This window comes from Leptosomus discolor, chromosome 9, assembly GCF_034619465.1.
Source record: "Leptosomus discolor isolate bLepDis1 chromosome 9, bLepDis1.hap2, whole genome shotgun sequence".
Classification (NCBI taxonomy): Eukaryota; Metazoa; Chordata; class Aves; order Leptosomiformes; family Leptosomidae; genus Leptosomus; species Leptosomus discolor.
Genome location: NC_141399.1, coordinates 25,470,065 through 25,485,793, shown reverse-complemented (window position 1 = coordinate 25,485,793; position 15,729 = coordinate 25,470,065). Strand labels below are relative to the sequence as shown.

The 15,729-nt window shown below is 45.2% G+C and overlaps 1 protein-coding gene across 1 annotated transcript; it reads left to right on the top strand.

The window, feature by feature from the left end:
- Nucleotides 1–202: 202 nt before the first annotated feature.
- Nucleotides 203–6,545, top strand: LOC104352130 (putative P2Y purinoceptor 10). The gene is made up of 2 exons (XM_009958383.2): nucleotides 203–221; nucleotides 5,513–6,545. The coding sequence occupies exon 2, from the start codon at nucleotides 5,515–5,517 to the stop codon at nucleotides 6,535–6,537; it is 1,023 nt and encodes a 340-aa protein (XP_009956685.1). The 5' UTR covers nucleotides 203–221; nucleotides 5,513–5,514; the 3' UTR covers nucleotides 6,538–6,545.
- The last annotated feature ends 9,184 nt before the right edge of the window (nucleotides 6,546–15,729 follow it).

Sequence of the window (15,729 nt, the reverse complement as noted above, 5' to 3'; positions counted from 1 at the left end):
CGAGTGAGTGAGTCCCACTGAAGCATGTAGGGGCTGCAAGCCAGGTGCCCGTCCCAGGAACAGCCCTAGCGTGGAGCCACAAGCAAAGCAGCACCTTGCAGGACCCCATGATGTCATTCAGGTCCCTGTGCACATGTAAACAAGGCTGGTACGGTGCAGCTGGGACACTCCACTTCCTCCTGACAGCACAGTTGCACTTAACTGGGTTTCTGCCTGAAAAGGTAAGGCTGCGTTTAAGCTCTCTCTTTGTGATCTAGAAGCAAGGTTAGCGAGCCTATGCTGTTTCCTATGAAAATGTTGCGCTCCTCGGGCTTTTCTTAGGGGTTGGCTCTTGCCAGGAGGAGATTTGTCGTGCTTTGAGTCTTGAAAAAACAGCAGACCTCCTTGTGTGCCAATCCTCTGTACGAACACATGGAGGAATGGAAACAGTGGCTGCATGAAATTGCTGTTGCTAGAGAAAGCAAAATGTTAGAGCATGGGCAATTAGCAGTTCTCCAACTGTTCTGCAGTGTCATCACTAAGCACAATTTCCTTCTTTTGCTAAATTTCTCAGGGAATTTATTTTATTTTAAAATTATACTTGACAGTAACGGAAACTTGCAAATCTGTTTTTTCTAATGGTGATTTATATTACCATCAAAAAGAATCTATATGCTGCCTGTCTTTGTGCCATCCAATGCTCTTTGACTGAGTTGCAGCAGTAGGGAATTAGTATTAGTCAGGGGGACTCAATAGGACAAAAATAGCAAGATTGCTTGAACTTGTTTTTGTTAATGAGAAACCTGAGGCAGTTTTAATTCATAATTCAGACTGCAGCCACTGGTCTGGATTAAAACTTCACTAACTTCTTGGACTGAAGCTTTTAAACTGTGCTTTGTAAAAGGTGGTTTACTGATGGACTTGCGTTCACTTGCACTGGCAGCTCAGCTCTGATGGGAGCCCAGCAAAATAGCACATATGCAGGTTGGCACTTACAGACAGGATTCATAGTGGGTGGCCCTTGAATTTGAAATTTCTTACAGTAAATCAAAAGGGAATTGCATTGAAGGTGAGTCAGTTTGTCACATCTGGCTTGCTGCAGATTTATGTAGGAGAGGACTTCAGCAGCAGGCTGGAGCAGTGGGATGTGTGAAGAAAGAGCATGATTTTTGTTCAAGGGCATGTTTCCTGGTGACAAGTGAACTCCTGGGACCTTGGCTCCGGTGTAAACGTCACCAGCCATGGGAATCGCATCCTTGATGGAAGTCCACCCGTGGGACAGCCCTCGCCCAGCCTGGAGCAAGCGCTCCAACAAGGCTGCCAGCATCCTGCTGCCTGTGCATGTCCTGCTGGTTCAGCTGCCGGAGCTGCAGGAGTGAGAACTAGACTAGTGCTGCAAACTGAAAACATCTCATTAGAACAGATAAGACAAGCCAGATTTGCATATTTCACATATTGTGAAAAACGAAAACCAGAAAAAGTACCCTTAACGGTAGAACTTTCCACTTCTGACTGCAGAGGTTTCATACCGGAGGGCGAGTGCAATAGCGTGAGACATTCACAGCCATGCCGTGAGGGCAGAGTGTAGAGAGGCATTTGTGTCCTAATCAAATCAATTAACCTGTCTGCTGATGGGCATTCCGGAAAGATCCAGGACTCTGGAATGATATTCTCATGCTTCTCAGTCCTATCAAGATGAACATCTTTTTCCTGGAAGCTCCACATTTAGTTTCCAAAGGTCCAGCTACGCGCAAACTTAATTATGTCCCTATTGCAACAGCCTGAGAAATACAGACTCTAATTAAAATGTAAAAAACAGTAGTTAGATAACAGTATATTTATTTGCTACCAATTTTATGAAATTTCATATTCTGAAAACAATGTTTTAGTAGGAGCTCTCTCCTTGCAATATGTAAATAAGCACCGATAAAATCTGACGGAGCTTCTCGGCCTTCTGCCTCTGCTGTACACACGTCACGCAGCAAATGACTTTGTTTTCTTAACAGCTTTGGAGACCTAATTTCAGACCGACATTCAGTGCTATCTCTGTGTGTCTGCTTTTTGTGTGCAGGTGGGAAGGGGACAATGTGAGGACAAAAAAAAAAGCTTCAATCTGAACAAGAGAAGTGGGAGGAAGGGCAGAAATGCCATTGTTTTGTAGTCCCCTGTGCACATGTCTGGGTGCATATTGTCTAAAGAGATGGTTTAATCTCATTATATTTTTATGACTTTGTAATGATGTCATTCATTCTCAGAAAGTGCCCTGTTCTGATGAGCCAGTAGACATCACCCATATATATATTAATTGAGTTAATGCCTCTGCACTGCCTTCCGGATCATCCTGCTCAGTCCACTTCATTGCAAATGGCCTGACTCCATGGACCATACATCTCCTGTTCATTAGGCACGGTGTTACATTTGCTTGAGGTGGTGGGGATGGGACATCACCTGCATTTCTACAGGTCAGGTTTTATAACCTTTTGGCTCCAAGGTTCAAAGCAGCTCCCTGGTCTGCATCAAAATGTAGGTTTTCAGGACTCTTCTACCTGTAAATACCAGCAATATGAGGACTACTCCTAGGAGCACTTTTTTTCCTGATAGTTATTCAGCAACACGAATTTTTCAGTCTGGGATCACCCTAGAAGACAGCAACACAAACTCATGAGAACACAGTCACACCAACACCTCTGCCTCCTACCACTCAGCCCTAGTCCCTCAGGGGTTAGAAAAATACCTTAATGAGGAGGGCAAAGAAATGAAATCTTGATTAACTCTGACACCTTGTGGACAATAAGCAGATGAAGATGAAGGCCGAGGGGGAACCTCTCCATGCTGTGGACTCCACCATGGTCCCAGGCATGCTGCAGCCCAACCCCATGCTTGTCTGCATGCCTGGGCACAGTTTGCTGCAATCAGAAAGTGAAGGCTGAATTCAGTATCAAAAGTGTCTGCACTCAGCATCACCCTTGTGTTACAGCAGACACATCCCAGACACGTCGGTTTACCCTAAACGGCTCCATTCAGAGCCCAGTTTGAGTCAGAAGCCTGAACTTGATTATTCTGATTGCTGACGTTGCGGTCTGGTCCTTAACTGTCACATGAAATGTAAATAAAGGCTAACTGTATCTAGGGATCTCAATAAGCAAACTGACTGTTATGACTCACTTGAACTGAAGAACATGCATCCACTGGCCAGCGTTTAAATACAAGCGTGTCCTTAAAATAGAACATTTTGCAAATGTACCTAGTCCTCTATGTTTTCAATGGCCATCTAGCACTTGTGTTTTGGAGGAGCACCAGGCAGGTAGTCTAATCTTGACATCCAAGGGAAACCAGGCAGATAGTAACTTCGAAAGTGGCTTTTTAATGGCTTCTTGGCAAAGTGGGAGGTCACCTGAAGGGACAGAAATTGAGTGTAGTGAGCTGTGCTCTTACTGGAGACAAGGGCGGCAGACAGCTTGTCCAGCTAGAGCTGCAGACAAACCAGATGGAAAGGGATCACAAACATCCTGAGTGCCAGATATTCGCAGCACTCTCAAGAAATGGGACGTAACCCAAATTTACTGCTCTGAGAACCAACATCCTGACTGAACATCCCAGTGCTCAGCTCCACGTGCTGTCCACTCCCTGTCTCAATGTCCTGACAGAAAGGACCATGAAATGAGAGCGGGAGGCTTCCAACATTGCTTCTCAGACCAGTGTAGATATGACCATGAGCCAGATGCATCTTTCCCCTTCGTCTGAGGGGCGTCTTTTGAGCCCTCTTCCCTCCTCATGGCCATGTTCTGGCCTTGTGATAGAAGAAAGGCTGTGGTGGTCCTGGGATGGGGGCAGCTGGGGATATCCCACCACAAAGCAGAGCATCTCGTCCCAGAGCTGCCTTAGGGCAAGGGTTACTGGGAGTGAACTGCAGACTGGAAGGATTGCCCTGGAGGGAAAAAAACAGGCAGGGATGTATGCCCTAAGGCACACTTGTGCCATCTTAGTGAAGGAAGGGGATAAAATAGATGGGTTCTCAACTGCAGCGTTTCTTTGATATTCAGTACAACTGAAGGCTGTAGCCCAGCTGCTAAAGCTGAGGGTGCTGCAGGAGATAAACATGCAGACCTTGCTTTTTGAAGACCATGAGAAAATGAAAGATAAGTTTGAAAAGAAAAGGAAGAAAGCCGGCAGCAGCACCTGTGTGGGGAGCCTGCAGGAATAGTAGTTAGATGGCCCTGCTCACCGTCAGCATCAGCCAGAGCCACTGCACCTGTGGTGAGGGTGGCCTGTGTCCCATGTTGGGACCTTGCCACATCTGGGCATTTCTGGTGTCTGAATTACAGCCCTTACATAGCAACCTTGAACAGTGTGTGAGCTGCCAAGTCCAAGTATTACAATGATTAACAAGGTGAAAAAAACAGCTATTTGTGTTCTTTGTCACTCGAAAACTCTAAGCCGTACTCTTCGCTGCAACATGAAGGAAAAAAGTATTAGTAACAGGGATCAAGTTACTAAAATCTACCTACAAAGACATTTTTTCTGGCAAATGCCCCTTGCCAGTGGTGCAGGAAATGAGTCAGAAGAAATGAATCAGTGTCTGCAGTGCCACATGAAATAGGAAGCTGATACTTAATTTTAACCATTATATTATACACAGGAGGGAATCACTGTAATGAGAATTATAACCCTATGTGGAAATACCTGATAAAAGCAAACTCCTTCTGCTTCTGTTGCCTTCCTGAAGACAAGTCCCAGTTACAAAAGCTAACAAAAGAAAGATGGCTCAACAGTTCAACATGTGACATTTCATCTGAATCAAAGGAGAACGAGAAATTGGAAGTATCGAAAAATATAATTATCTGATGGAAAAAAGTGTTAAACTGAGGGTGCCAGGGTGATGAGAAATGGAAGCTGGTGGTCTGATTAAGTCTCTGTGTGTTACACTAGCTTAAGTACATGGCAGCACTGGCTGCATTTACAACAGTTAAACTTTTCAAGCCAACTCCCTGCTACCCTTTTCCATGTGGCCTGTCCCCATCATGCCAGAGAAGGTGGGTCCATGAGGTTTACTGATGGGGTCACCTGTGCAAGACCTAAAATAAACTTAATGGCAGGTATGATTCTGTGGTTGGCACCCACATTTTGATTGTTGAGCCATGTGGTTGGTCACATGCATAAGGTGGGCTATGGCACACCTTTCTTCCATGTATTCCTCCCCTGCTACCCAGAGATCAAACCAGAGACGACCTTGAGCTGCCAAAATGATAAGAAGCTGCTTCTGCTCCTCTATTATGGCACTGCTTCACCTGTGCTTATAGGACTTGGACAGCCTGGCAAGGGGACTGACACAACAGGAGTGGTCCCCCACCTCTGCACGAATAGTGGGAGACCTCTGAAAGGTCAGCTTTGAAGAAGATAGCAGGATGGTTTATGCAGAAGACATTTCCAAACCTCTACTTTGTACTCAATAATCAAATAGGAAATGCAAATGTGAATATCGACAACTCTTGCAGTGCCTTTGCATTTACAGCCCCTGTTTTTATCTCTACAGGAATGACCCAACTGCCCTACTCCACGACGGATGTCTCCAGCAGCCCAGTCATGACACAGAGCAACCAGACCTGCTCCAGTCATAATATAACATTCAAAAACAGCCTGTATGCAACCACTTACACCCTCATATTCATCCCTGGCCTCCTGGCAAACAGCGCTGCCTTATGGGTCTTGTGCCGCTTCATCAGCAAGAAGAACAAAGCCGTCATTTTCATGATCAACCTGGCTGTGGCTGACCTGGCTCACGTCCTCTCATTGCCACTGCGAATATACTATTATATTAACTCCACGTGGCCTTTTGGGAGGTTCCTTTGCTTACTGTGTTTCTACCTGAAGTACCTCAACATGTACGCCAGCATTTGTTTCCTCACCTGCATTAGCATTCAGAGGTATTTCTTCCTGTATCAGCCGTTCAAAGCCAAGGACTGGAAGCAGAGGTACGACGCAGCCATCAGTGCTGCGGTGTGGCTCTTTGTTGGAGTGGCATGCTTGCCGTTTCCCATCATGCGCAGCTATGGCCTGGCCAAAACCACAAATACCTGCTTTGCAGACCTTCAAGTCTGGCAAATTGACAGCAAGGTGGCCACCGTGCTGATGACAGGCACAGCAGAGCTCTTCGGGTTTGTCGGCCCGCTCATCATTATTTTATTCTGCACTTGGAAAACAAAAGACTCTCTTCAGGGCTTCCAGATACCACTACAAAACAGCAGTGAGAGGCGGAAGGCTTTAAGGATGGTTTCCATGTGTGCCATTGTGTTCTGTGTGTGTTTTGCACCATATCACATCAACTTCTTTTTCTACATGTTGGTGAAAGAGAATGTCATTACAGACTGCTTCCTGAGTACCATCACACTCTATGCCCAACCCTTTTGCTTAAGTCTTGCGAGTCTGGACTGCTGTTTGGATCCGATTCTGTATTTCTTTATGACTTCAGAGTTTCAAGACCAGATAACAAGGCACAGCAGCATGGTCATCAGGAGTCGGCTCATGAGCAAAGAGAGTGCCTCGTCAGTTAAGGAATGACAAGAAAGCCAGCTTAAAAGAACCAAGATATTTCACAGGAAATCTGAGATTGTTCTGCGATACTTGATTACCAACTCCGTTAGTGGTAGATCCTGCAAGTTTATTCAGTGGAGATCTGTGGCAGTGGAAATCTTTCAATATATAGAAGGTAAAACTCTGTTTAAGACCGATGTGTTGGACGCTGATGAGTGACCCAACTGGCATGACTACACCTACCACTGTGCCACCCACGCCTTACCTAGTCAAACTAGAAAACATACAGGAGGGAGAGACAAAGCTTTTGCTAGGAAATGGTGGAAATGTTCCAGGAGTTTTTCTTCTATTTTCCCAACTCCATGGCTCTATGATCAAGCCAAAGACAATCCCACATCCATTCACTGACATCCATGAAGTGTCTTCTCTGCTAAAAACACACAACACGTACAAGAACCTGAAAATGGCCAGTAACAATAAACATTGGTTTTGGTCTCTGCACTCAAGTCTGCATCACGTCAAGGCTGGCAGCTTGCTTCAGCATGGCAGCCCTGGCTTGCCACTCCCTGCTCCTGGCTTTGAGGGCATCCCACTGGTTACCACACTTATATCTGCTCCACCTTTCCTGCATTCCCCCTCCTATTCATTATTTCCTCCTCACCCAGCTCCAAGTTTGCTCATTAATTTCTGATACATCTCATAACTTGCACATACAGCTGGTGCAAGATCCTCTGCAAGACAAATTCTCCCAATAGCTCCTCAAACACTCCAGAGAGTGGGACATTCCCTTGCTCCAAGTGACTTTCTTCTCCTCCGAGCTGCCTCTGTTGGCAAGGGGGGCATCAGCATGTGGCCTTCACCTTTGGACCCCAAGAGGCAGGACCACCAGGAGCATGCCACAGGCTGGGCACAGTTGGACTCAACATCGATGCCAGTGGATTTGATGATACTGGTGGTACCGTGTAGGTTCTCACTCTCTTCTGCATGTGGCTTCTTGGGCCCAGAGGTACCTGCAATGGATCTGCCCAAGAAACCTCAGCTCACCGGGTTCAGTTGATACATCTTTTAAAAAAAAGAGGTGTCCTTGCCAGGGTGATTTCACTAATAGAGCATAGCCTAACTTCTTAAGTAAATTATTCATTGTGATTTTTTTTCCACCAGCTCCTCTCATGAACTTAATGTTTACATTTTTACAATCGGCTATGAAAAGCAGTGACAAGAAAGGATGCCATTTACCCCTTATTTTAACTTAGTGACAGCTCTTTGGCCAAGTTCACTCACTCTGTGTAACTTGAAAGGTATCCTCATGATACCTGAGGATTGTTTTGGCTGAACACAGGCACTGATTTACTGTCTTTGAAAACCTGTGTTTTTTCAAAAAGAACGTGCTCAGTAAGCACCAGTGCCGGCATCTTACATGTTGCTACAAAACCAGAAGAAATATCAGAAACACTTGCTAAGTATATTTCAAATCTAACTAGTCAATGCCACTTAATTATATTTTAAATCAGCCAAAAACTTTCTGCATATTATGTTTTCCCACTTGACTGTTTTACAACAAAATGGGAAAAAGCAAAAAGTAGCCACATTAAATAACCATTACACTGGAGTTCCTCTAAAAGGCATCGAAGACATACTGATAAAATACAAAAAGCTCCTGTACTTCTCCCATCTGTGAGAAGATGATTATGGGCTACAGCATGACGGACTTAATCTTACACACAGATAAGTGAAAATACCAAAATACGCCTATCTGAAGGAAGTAACTGTCACAGAGAGGGTGTTATTGCAGACTTCTCTAGTTTTCCGGTGAAAAAGCTGCAGAGAAGGCATCTCCCACTGCAGTCAATTGAAATGTTTCTCTGGTTCAACTGGCAGTTCGTTCTGCTGCTGATACACACACATGTTTACACACTGCAAGTAGTCCCTTCAAAAATGTGAGCAGAAGTGGATGCTCAGGTACACAGTCAAGTATGCATAATGAAATTTTTGTTAATTTAGCAGTTTGCTCATAAGCTAGACACTGTATAATATTGTCAATGAAAGAGGCTTTTTCAATGGCTGTTTTGAGGATTTTTATGGACTTTGATCAGCTAGCACATGACTGTGAGCTGTTTACTGTGATTTCTTTCTCATACAATTCTCCATTTATCAGGTGAAAACAAGCTGAAGATACTGTTATAGTAACTGTGTAGCTTGTCCTACATTTTTCTTCCCAAAACCTGATGCTTAAAAAATAAACATATTTTTGCAAATGTAAGCTGAGTTTTACGGTTCTCACTTACACCTAGACAACTGAATGGGGTCAGCTTCTCCTTCAGTCAAAGAGTTCAAGTGATGGAGTGCATTGACTTGTATTATTCTTAAACAGATTGCTTCCTTGTCTATGGAAAAGTTTTTACCCCACTCTAATAGGACTGGTGCTTATTTTTATTTTTAAACTACAACACTTACATTGGATTTAGAGGTATTTTGGAGAGAGAAAGGTCCTCCATGGGAAGGAGGGTGGCATGTGACTAGACGAGGAGTGACTGCTATTGTCCTTACATACAGGCAGGACTGCAGAAACCATCCCTCTATACCTCATCCAACAATCATCCTGCAGATCCAAATCTATATGGCTAAAAAAGCACCCACACCACTTACAACAAGATTGGTGAAGCAGAACCTGGTAACTATAGTCCCCTAGGTACTGTAAGTTATAACATGGACCAGGCAGGGGAACCTGCTCCAGAATGTGAATGTCCAGAGAGTGATGGTGGCTCTCCTGCTCTTAACCTTAACAACAAATTTGGTGGCTCCACGAGGGATAACGTTCCCTGTCACCATGATGGCATCCCCAAGCACCTCAGCTGCTCATGCTCTCTCCCATCTTCCTGTCTCACTCACCCTCTGAACTCCCTTAGACCCCCCAAAACTGTCCTTTTTACAAACTGCAGGCCCCAGCCTGAGAGGAAATATCACACACTCAACTCTTTCAGGCTTTCTAGTCAAATCATTTTGATGTGCAAGAGGTTAGACAACTTGGTCTAATGGTCTCTTCTGGTGTATGGGAAAGTGTACTGGTTTTGCCTGGGATACAGTTAAACAGCTGTGTGGTGCTTAATTGCCAGATGGGGCTAAACCACAAGAGAAAGTTATCAAAGGTGGTCACGACAGTGAGCTAGCCTAGAGAAGAGCAATTCAAAGTAAAAAAAGAGTTCAAGCAAAACTTGTAACTTTCTGAAAGCATGTAGAAAGTCAAAGACTCTCAGTTTGGCCTCCACAAACCACTATGCGAAACTCAAAGCCTTTAGTTCAAGTCCTCAAAAACCTCAGCAGTGTGGCTCAGGAGAAGCATTGATGAATCCAGCACTACTGCCAAGGAGAACAGTATTTCAGTTGCCTTCAGAGCTGGGAGGTGCTGGATCTGACACAAGACCTGGGGCTCTAGGTGCTGGCTTTGCCTGACAGCACTCTCTCACACTTTCAAAGGCAGAATGTGCCCAGCTCCTCTTCCTGTAATTCACCCTGCTTCTTGTGACCATAAAACATGTTTATTATTTTGACAAGAGGAAAAATAATTTCATGATATTGCCCTTGGATTAACTCTTGTGCTGATCCTACTGCCCAGACTCACAGAATGGTAGGGGTTGGGAGGGACCTCTGGAGATCATCTAGCCTGACCCCCCTGCTAAACCAGGTTCACCTACAGCAGGTCACACAGGATCACATCCAGGCGGGTTTTGAATATCTCCAGAATAGGAGACTCCACAGCCTCCCTGGGCAGCCTTTTCCAGTGCTCTGTCCAGTGCTCACCAGCTATAAAAAGAACATGTCTTCATCCTTCTTGGGCAGACACAAAGAAGAAGTCTTTCAACAGAGATGCCACAGAAAGGCAGAAGTTAACCAAGCCAAGCGGCTGAGTACAGCTAGGCAGGTTTGTGAAGGATGGATCTGAAGGGCTCCACTGGCACCTGATGCTGGAGCAACCCAGCATTAAGCCTCATCACAAAGGAAACTGCTCAAGGTGGAAGCATGTTGAGGTCTCCAAGCTACCCACACTGATAGCAGTGTATGTCCCCTGATGTCACAGCCCTGGGCAAAACCATAGCATGACATATGCTCCTTCTCTAGCACATGAGCCATTCACCCGTTAGCAAAAGAAAATGCATTTCTTTGCAGTGCCAGCAAATGGCCACCCCATCTTAACTGGTATCAGAGGTCTGGTAATTCCTCTCCTGCCTGAGAAATGAGCCCTCCCGTGCTTGACAGCAAATGTATTTGGAAAGAAATCCCAGGTTCTGAGCTAGAGGATCTTGCGAGTGCCTCAGTTTCTTTTTTTTTTTTTCTTATATGAAATTACTAGCTTTCTGTGCAGAAAAAAAAAAAGCAAGATACACTGTAAATGCAGGATAACAGATCAACAACTAGAAGTCAGCTCAAAAATACAAAAACTCTTCATTGTATTTGACAGATTTTAGGGCTATGACTGGTGCATTTTAACCAAAAATGCTGGGTCTGTGGATTACACAAGGACATAGCCTAAAGAGGTAGGGAATAACTGACAATTATTTGCTGTAAAAACAAATCAAAGCTTCTTAAAATGCAGCCCCTGTGGAGACGACGGTGCAGTGGCAAGAGGGACTATGTGCCACAGGGCATCAGTGACTCACCCAGCCCCACAGGCCATGTGTCCATGGCTCCAGTCAAGCCATAGCAATTTTCTGCACAAGGGTGAGTAGCTTTGTGTGAATGAGACCTCCTCCTCCTGAACGGCCCACTGTTTTTCATACATCCTTCAGGTGCATCCTGTCAGATATTTCTAAATGCTGAGCGCTTAAAGAGATACTGATCATATGCATTTGGCCTTCTGCCCACAGGATATCAGGCTAAAGGCGAAGACAACCTTTATCTGGGAGCCTCAGATACAGTCTCACAGTTATTTAAAAATTCCTTTCTGTCTTCTGCCTTTGAAAGTACAACGTTGCATAGCGTAAAATGCATGTTTAATATTGGTAATGAGCCAGCAGAGCTGAAATCCTAAACAAAAACATACACACAGCTGAAAGGAGAATGGAGAGGTTCATTAGTATATGTCGAAGGAAGAGGCTTGAGGCTTGTCAATCTGTCAGCTTTTCACAACCAGGAAGGTTGCGATCCTCTGCAAAAGTACTCCAAAAAGCTGATGAGCAGAGGAAGGGCTTGACGTGGTTACAGACCTCAAGGTGCGAGTCTGCCCCTCACTACAGTCTGACATCCACTGACCTTGCCCAGCAGCCCTGCTGTAAACACATACCTAAAAATAGGGCTCAGAGATGGCTGGATACAGCACTGGATGTGTGCTGTGGGCACAGAAGTAGGATGTCCTAGGCAGGATATCCTGATAAAACAGCCACTTCACTTTGGGATAAACCTTTAACCTCTGGAGAGGGATGGGGCGCAATGCCAACCTCCCTTCTGCAAATCTGTGAACATTTCGCAAATACATGAGCACTCCTCTTTCTTCCAAGGATCAGCATCAGCTGTTGAAAAAGATGTACAAGAAGAAAACCTGGAATGATAAGCAGCTCTTGCATTTTCCAAATCATTTTGCTCTCAGCTGAGATGAGAAGCATGGGGCTTCACAGGTATTTATTTGCCAGCAGACTATGTTTACGTGATGGATAAGCAAGTGGTAATGAAGAAGCCCATAGATGTGTCTATAAAGGCTGGTATATAAACTAGTCTTGCCTTTGCCTTCATGAGGACATTGACCAATGGATTTATGTAACTGCATCTCCACTGACAACAGGACACTTCAAGTCAAGGATCTTCTTCTCCGTTCTCTATGCTACTGTTGTGAAGCACCACCTGCACTCAGGTCCCTGTGGCCAGCATCACTGCCAGCACGGAGAAACCCTGACAAGTGTGCAGCCTGCCGAGCTGGTGGGCTCGGATGCTGTGGGGAAGGATGTACGCTTGATCCCAGACCCTCAGCTGGCAACTTATTCTCCAAAAGGTTAAAACAGCTTCCTTCTCTTCCACAGTTACATTTCTGTTAATTTTGCAGGGTCATAGGACCAAGTACAGAAAATAGATGAACAAAGCAAGAATAGTTCTATTTATATATTACGTACATTAAGAAAGGGAAAGATGCCAACAGCCATATTATTTTCGCAAGCCCTGGGCAGCAAAATGTGACACTGTATATCAGGTAAAACTGTTCAGCTGGAAATGAGGCAGCTCATAATATGTTACACTACAATATATGACTGCCAGTTTTCAGCAATTCAGAAAGGAGGTTGTGCTTAGCAGGCAGGAAGAGAACTAAAAACTTTATATATATATATATGGGAAAGGAATAAAGGATGCAAAAAGAAAAAAAAAAAAGAAATTTGGAATGATGCACGTTATAGTTTTTTTAAAACAACAGTATTTTGGGAAAATCTCCACCTTAAACCATCGTATTATTTCAGAAATAAAGTCCAAACCCTTAGCTTTAGCCTATAGCCTTGATAGTCTGAGACTAACCAAACCTCCAAGAAAAGGAAGGAAAATTACTACCTTCCAGTAACTTGCACTGGCACAGTTTTCAGTTTTCCTTTAGCAACCACTCATTGCAAGATTTTTGCCTCTGTATTTTATAGTTTTTAGCAAGCAAACAGCAAGTGACTGTGGATAAAAGCAGAAGCAGCTTGACCAAAGAGCACCATCACCTCACATAACTTCTGCGCAAAACGAAGGAAAGAAATCTGCATCTGAGGTCTCTATCACACAGCAGCTGGATCAAACAACATCATCGCCTTCCCAGTTCTTTTAACGTCATTAGCTGTACACGTCGTGTGGTGAAGAGCAACAAAATACAGGATTTCCTGTTCTGCAGCCCAGTACAGTGGCTGCAGATGCCGGCAGGATTCCAGGGCACCGAAAACATGTGGAAGTTTAACGAGGAGTCGCTGGGGCTGGGATTGCTGCGAAAATCAGTAGGAAATAAAAGCAGAAAGCTTGCTCCTCCTGTTCTCTAGCATGGATGCCACCCCCTCAAAGGACGGGAGTCACAGGAAGGTAAGCTTGATCCGTGCTGCATATTTTCTTCTGTACATTGAAGCTATCGCAGTTTTGATCAGCGTTATCACTTCTTTTTTAGTTCAAGAGATCTTACCTGGCAACATCCTTAGCAGCTTCTGACTGTCCCATGTATTTCTGTCTCGCTTGGCACTGAGGGGTGGGTTAGTGGAGCTCGATGCATCCAAGTCGGCTGCTGAGTGCAGCAGTATGCAGGAAAAACCTGTTTTACCCAAATATTTTGGTTTGGTCGTTACTGACAGAAGCTGCCATAACCACCCGGCTCTGTTTATGCATTTCCTATTAGTGCCTAGATTAAACAAAATTATTGCTTAAAGCACAAGTGCCAGAAAGCCTTCACTACTTCAAATCATGAGCTTATTTCAAGCCAAAAGCAGATTTATTTTTTTCCTAAACTGCTTTTCCCTCCAGCATCCCAGGCTTGAAGGGAAGCAGCTCTGCCCCAGCCCCCAAGCCCCAGGACTCCCAAAGTCAGAGGCTCTCCCCAGCCATTCTGGGAGTGCAGCTTTAGCCTGGTTTGTCCAACCAACCCATGGAGAAGATGAGAATGAGTTTGCCAGTGAATCTGGGAGCAGTAAATGCAATACTGCAGCCACGTAGGGCTGGGTAGGGCACAGGGTGATTCAGAGTAGCCAGGCTATTTCCAATAGTGACAGCCACATACGCCTCCAGGAACTGATACTGCTAACATACTCAGAGAGACACGGGTGTTTTCACAGCTGCCTTCACTTCCTAATTAATTGCAAACTTACTTGACATTTAATGAATTGCAGTACTACATCCACAATCAACAGTAATAACCTCCCCTCCGTAATTTCAGCATGCAGATGGATAAAACTCAGCGTTGCCACTTAAAAAAAAGAAAGCCCTCCCCAGCTCCTGCCCATGTGCACATCCGCACATGGATGAAATAGAAAAACAATGAAGGAACAGCAGGGAATATTTCATGAAAGCTTTATAAAACCCCTGCCAAAGCCCATGGGAGCATCTCTGCCCTGACACCAGCAGCACCAACAGCAAAACACGGGGAGGGGAGCTGGAGGGACTTAGGGCAAGGTGAAAACTTGAAAAACAATAATAAATTTTTAAAAAATCCACCTTTTCAGGAAGCGTTGTATGAATGAGCACTGGCCTGAACCCATACCAGTGGTGGCTTGATGGGGAGCTCCTTGCCTCTTTCTTGCCAGGTGCCCTGACAAGCACTATGACCTAAAATCTGAATGTATCAGGTACCAGGAGTGACACTTGGCCCTCTTGCTGAGAAACAGGCACTCTTGAGCTCCCAGGGAAAGCCAAAAAAACTTGAGAAAATCAGTAAGGAGGCTCCCCACAGTCATACCTGCAGGGACAAGGTTAAGGATTTGGGCTGAGACACGTGGCAGTGAGGAGCTGGCAGGACAGGGACACCAGGCACACTATAATCCTTTTCACAAGCCCAGACCAGCAAGGGCCACCTTTGTTGCTTGGAAGATGGTGACAACAGCTGGGAATAGCTGCATTCCCCACGCTCCCTGGCAGTTTTCCCTCCCTATTTTCTGCACGGATGTGAGGACAAGGTGTCCTGCCACCAATTTTCCAGGGTTAAACAGACTCAGTGCAAAGGACACCAGCTGAAAGCAGGGCCAGCACCAAGCACAAGCCCCTTGTGGATTCTCAGGCAGGTGAGGAGCACATGGGGATGCTGCAAGGACCAAAGTTTTGTTTCCCACTGTCCCCTTGTGACAGATGTCCCCGCTCCCCTGCCTCGTCCCAGCTCAGTGGGGGAATTAGAAACCTGGCTCAAGCACAGTCAGCAGCCAAAATGTGCACTAGCCCAGCCTCCTACCTGCAGCCAGGGTTTCACTTCAGCCTTGCTTTTTTTTGCAGCCAAATCCTGGAGAAATAAGCAAATGGGAGAAGGCAGTTTGGCAAGGGCTCAGTTCAGAAAGCAGGGTGTTAGCACCGCACATGCACAGAAACACGTGTGAATGCACCGACTCTTCTTGCATCAGAGGTGTGGGTGGTGGGCAGCCAGCCGAGAGGCTGCTGGCTATATTTTTTATATAGATATACATATATAAATATATAGCCTTCCTCCTGAAAATAAAAACACGGCAACCCCTCTGAAGAGCTACTTAGGTGAGGAGGAGCAGGGTAGAGGAGCCTTCACTCTGTGCCTCAAAGCAATGCCAG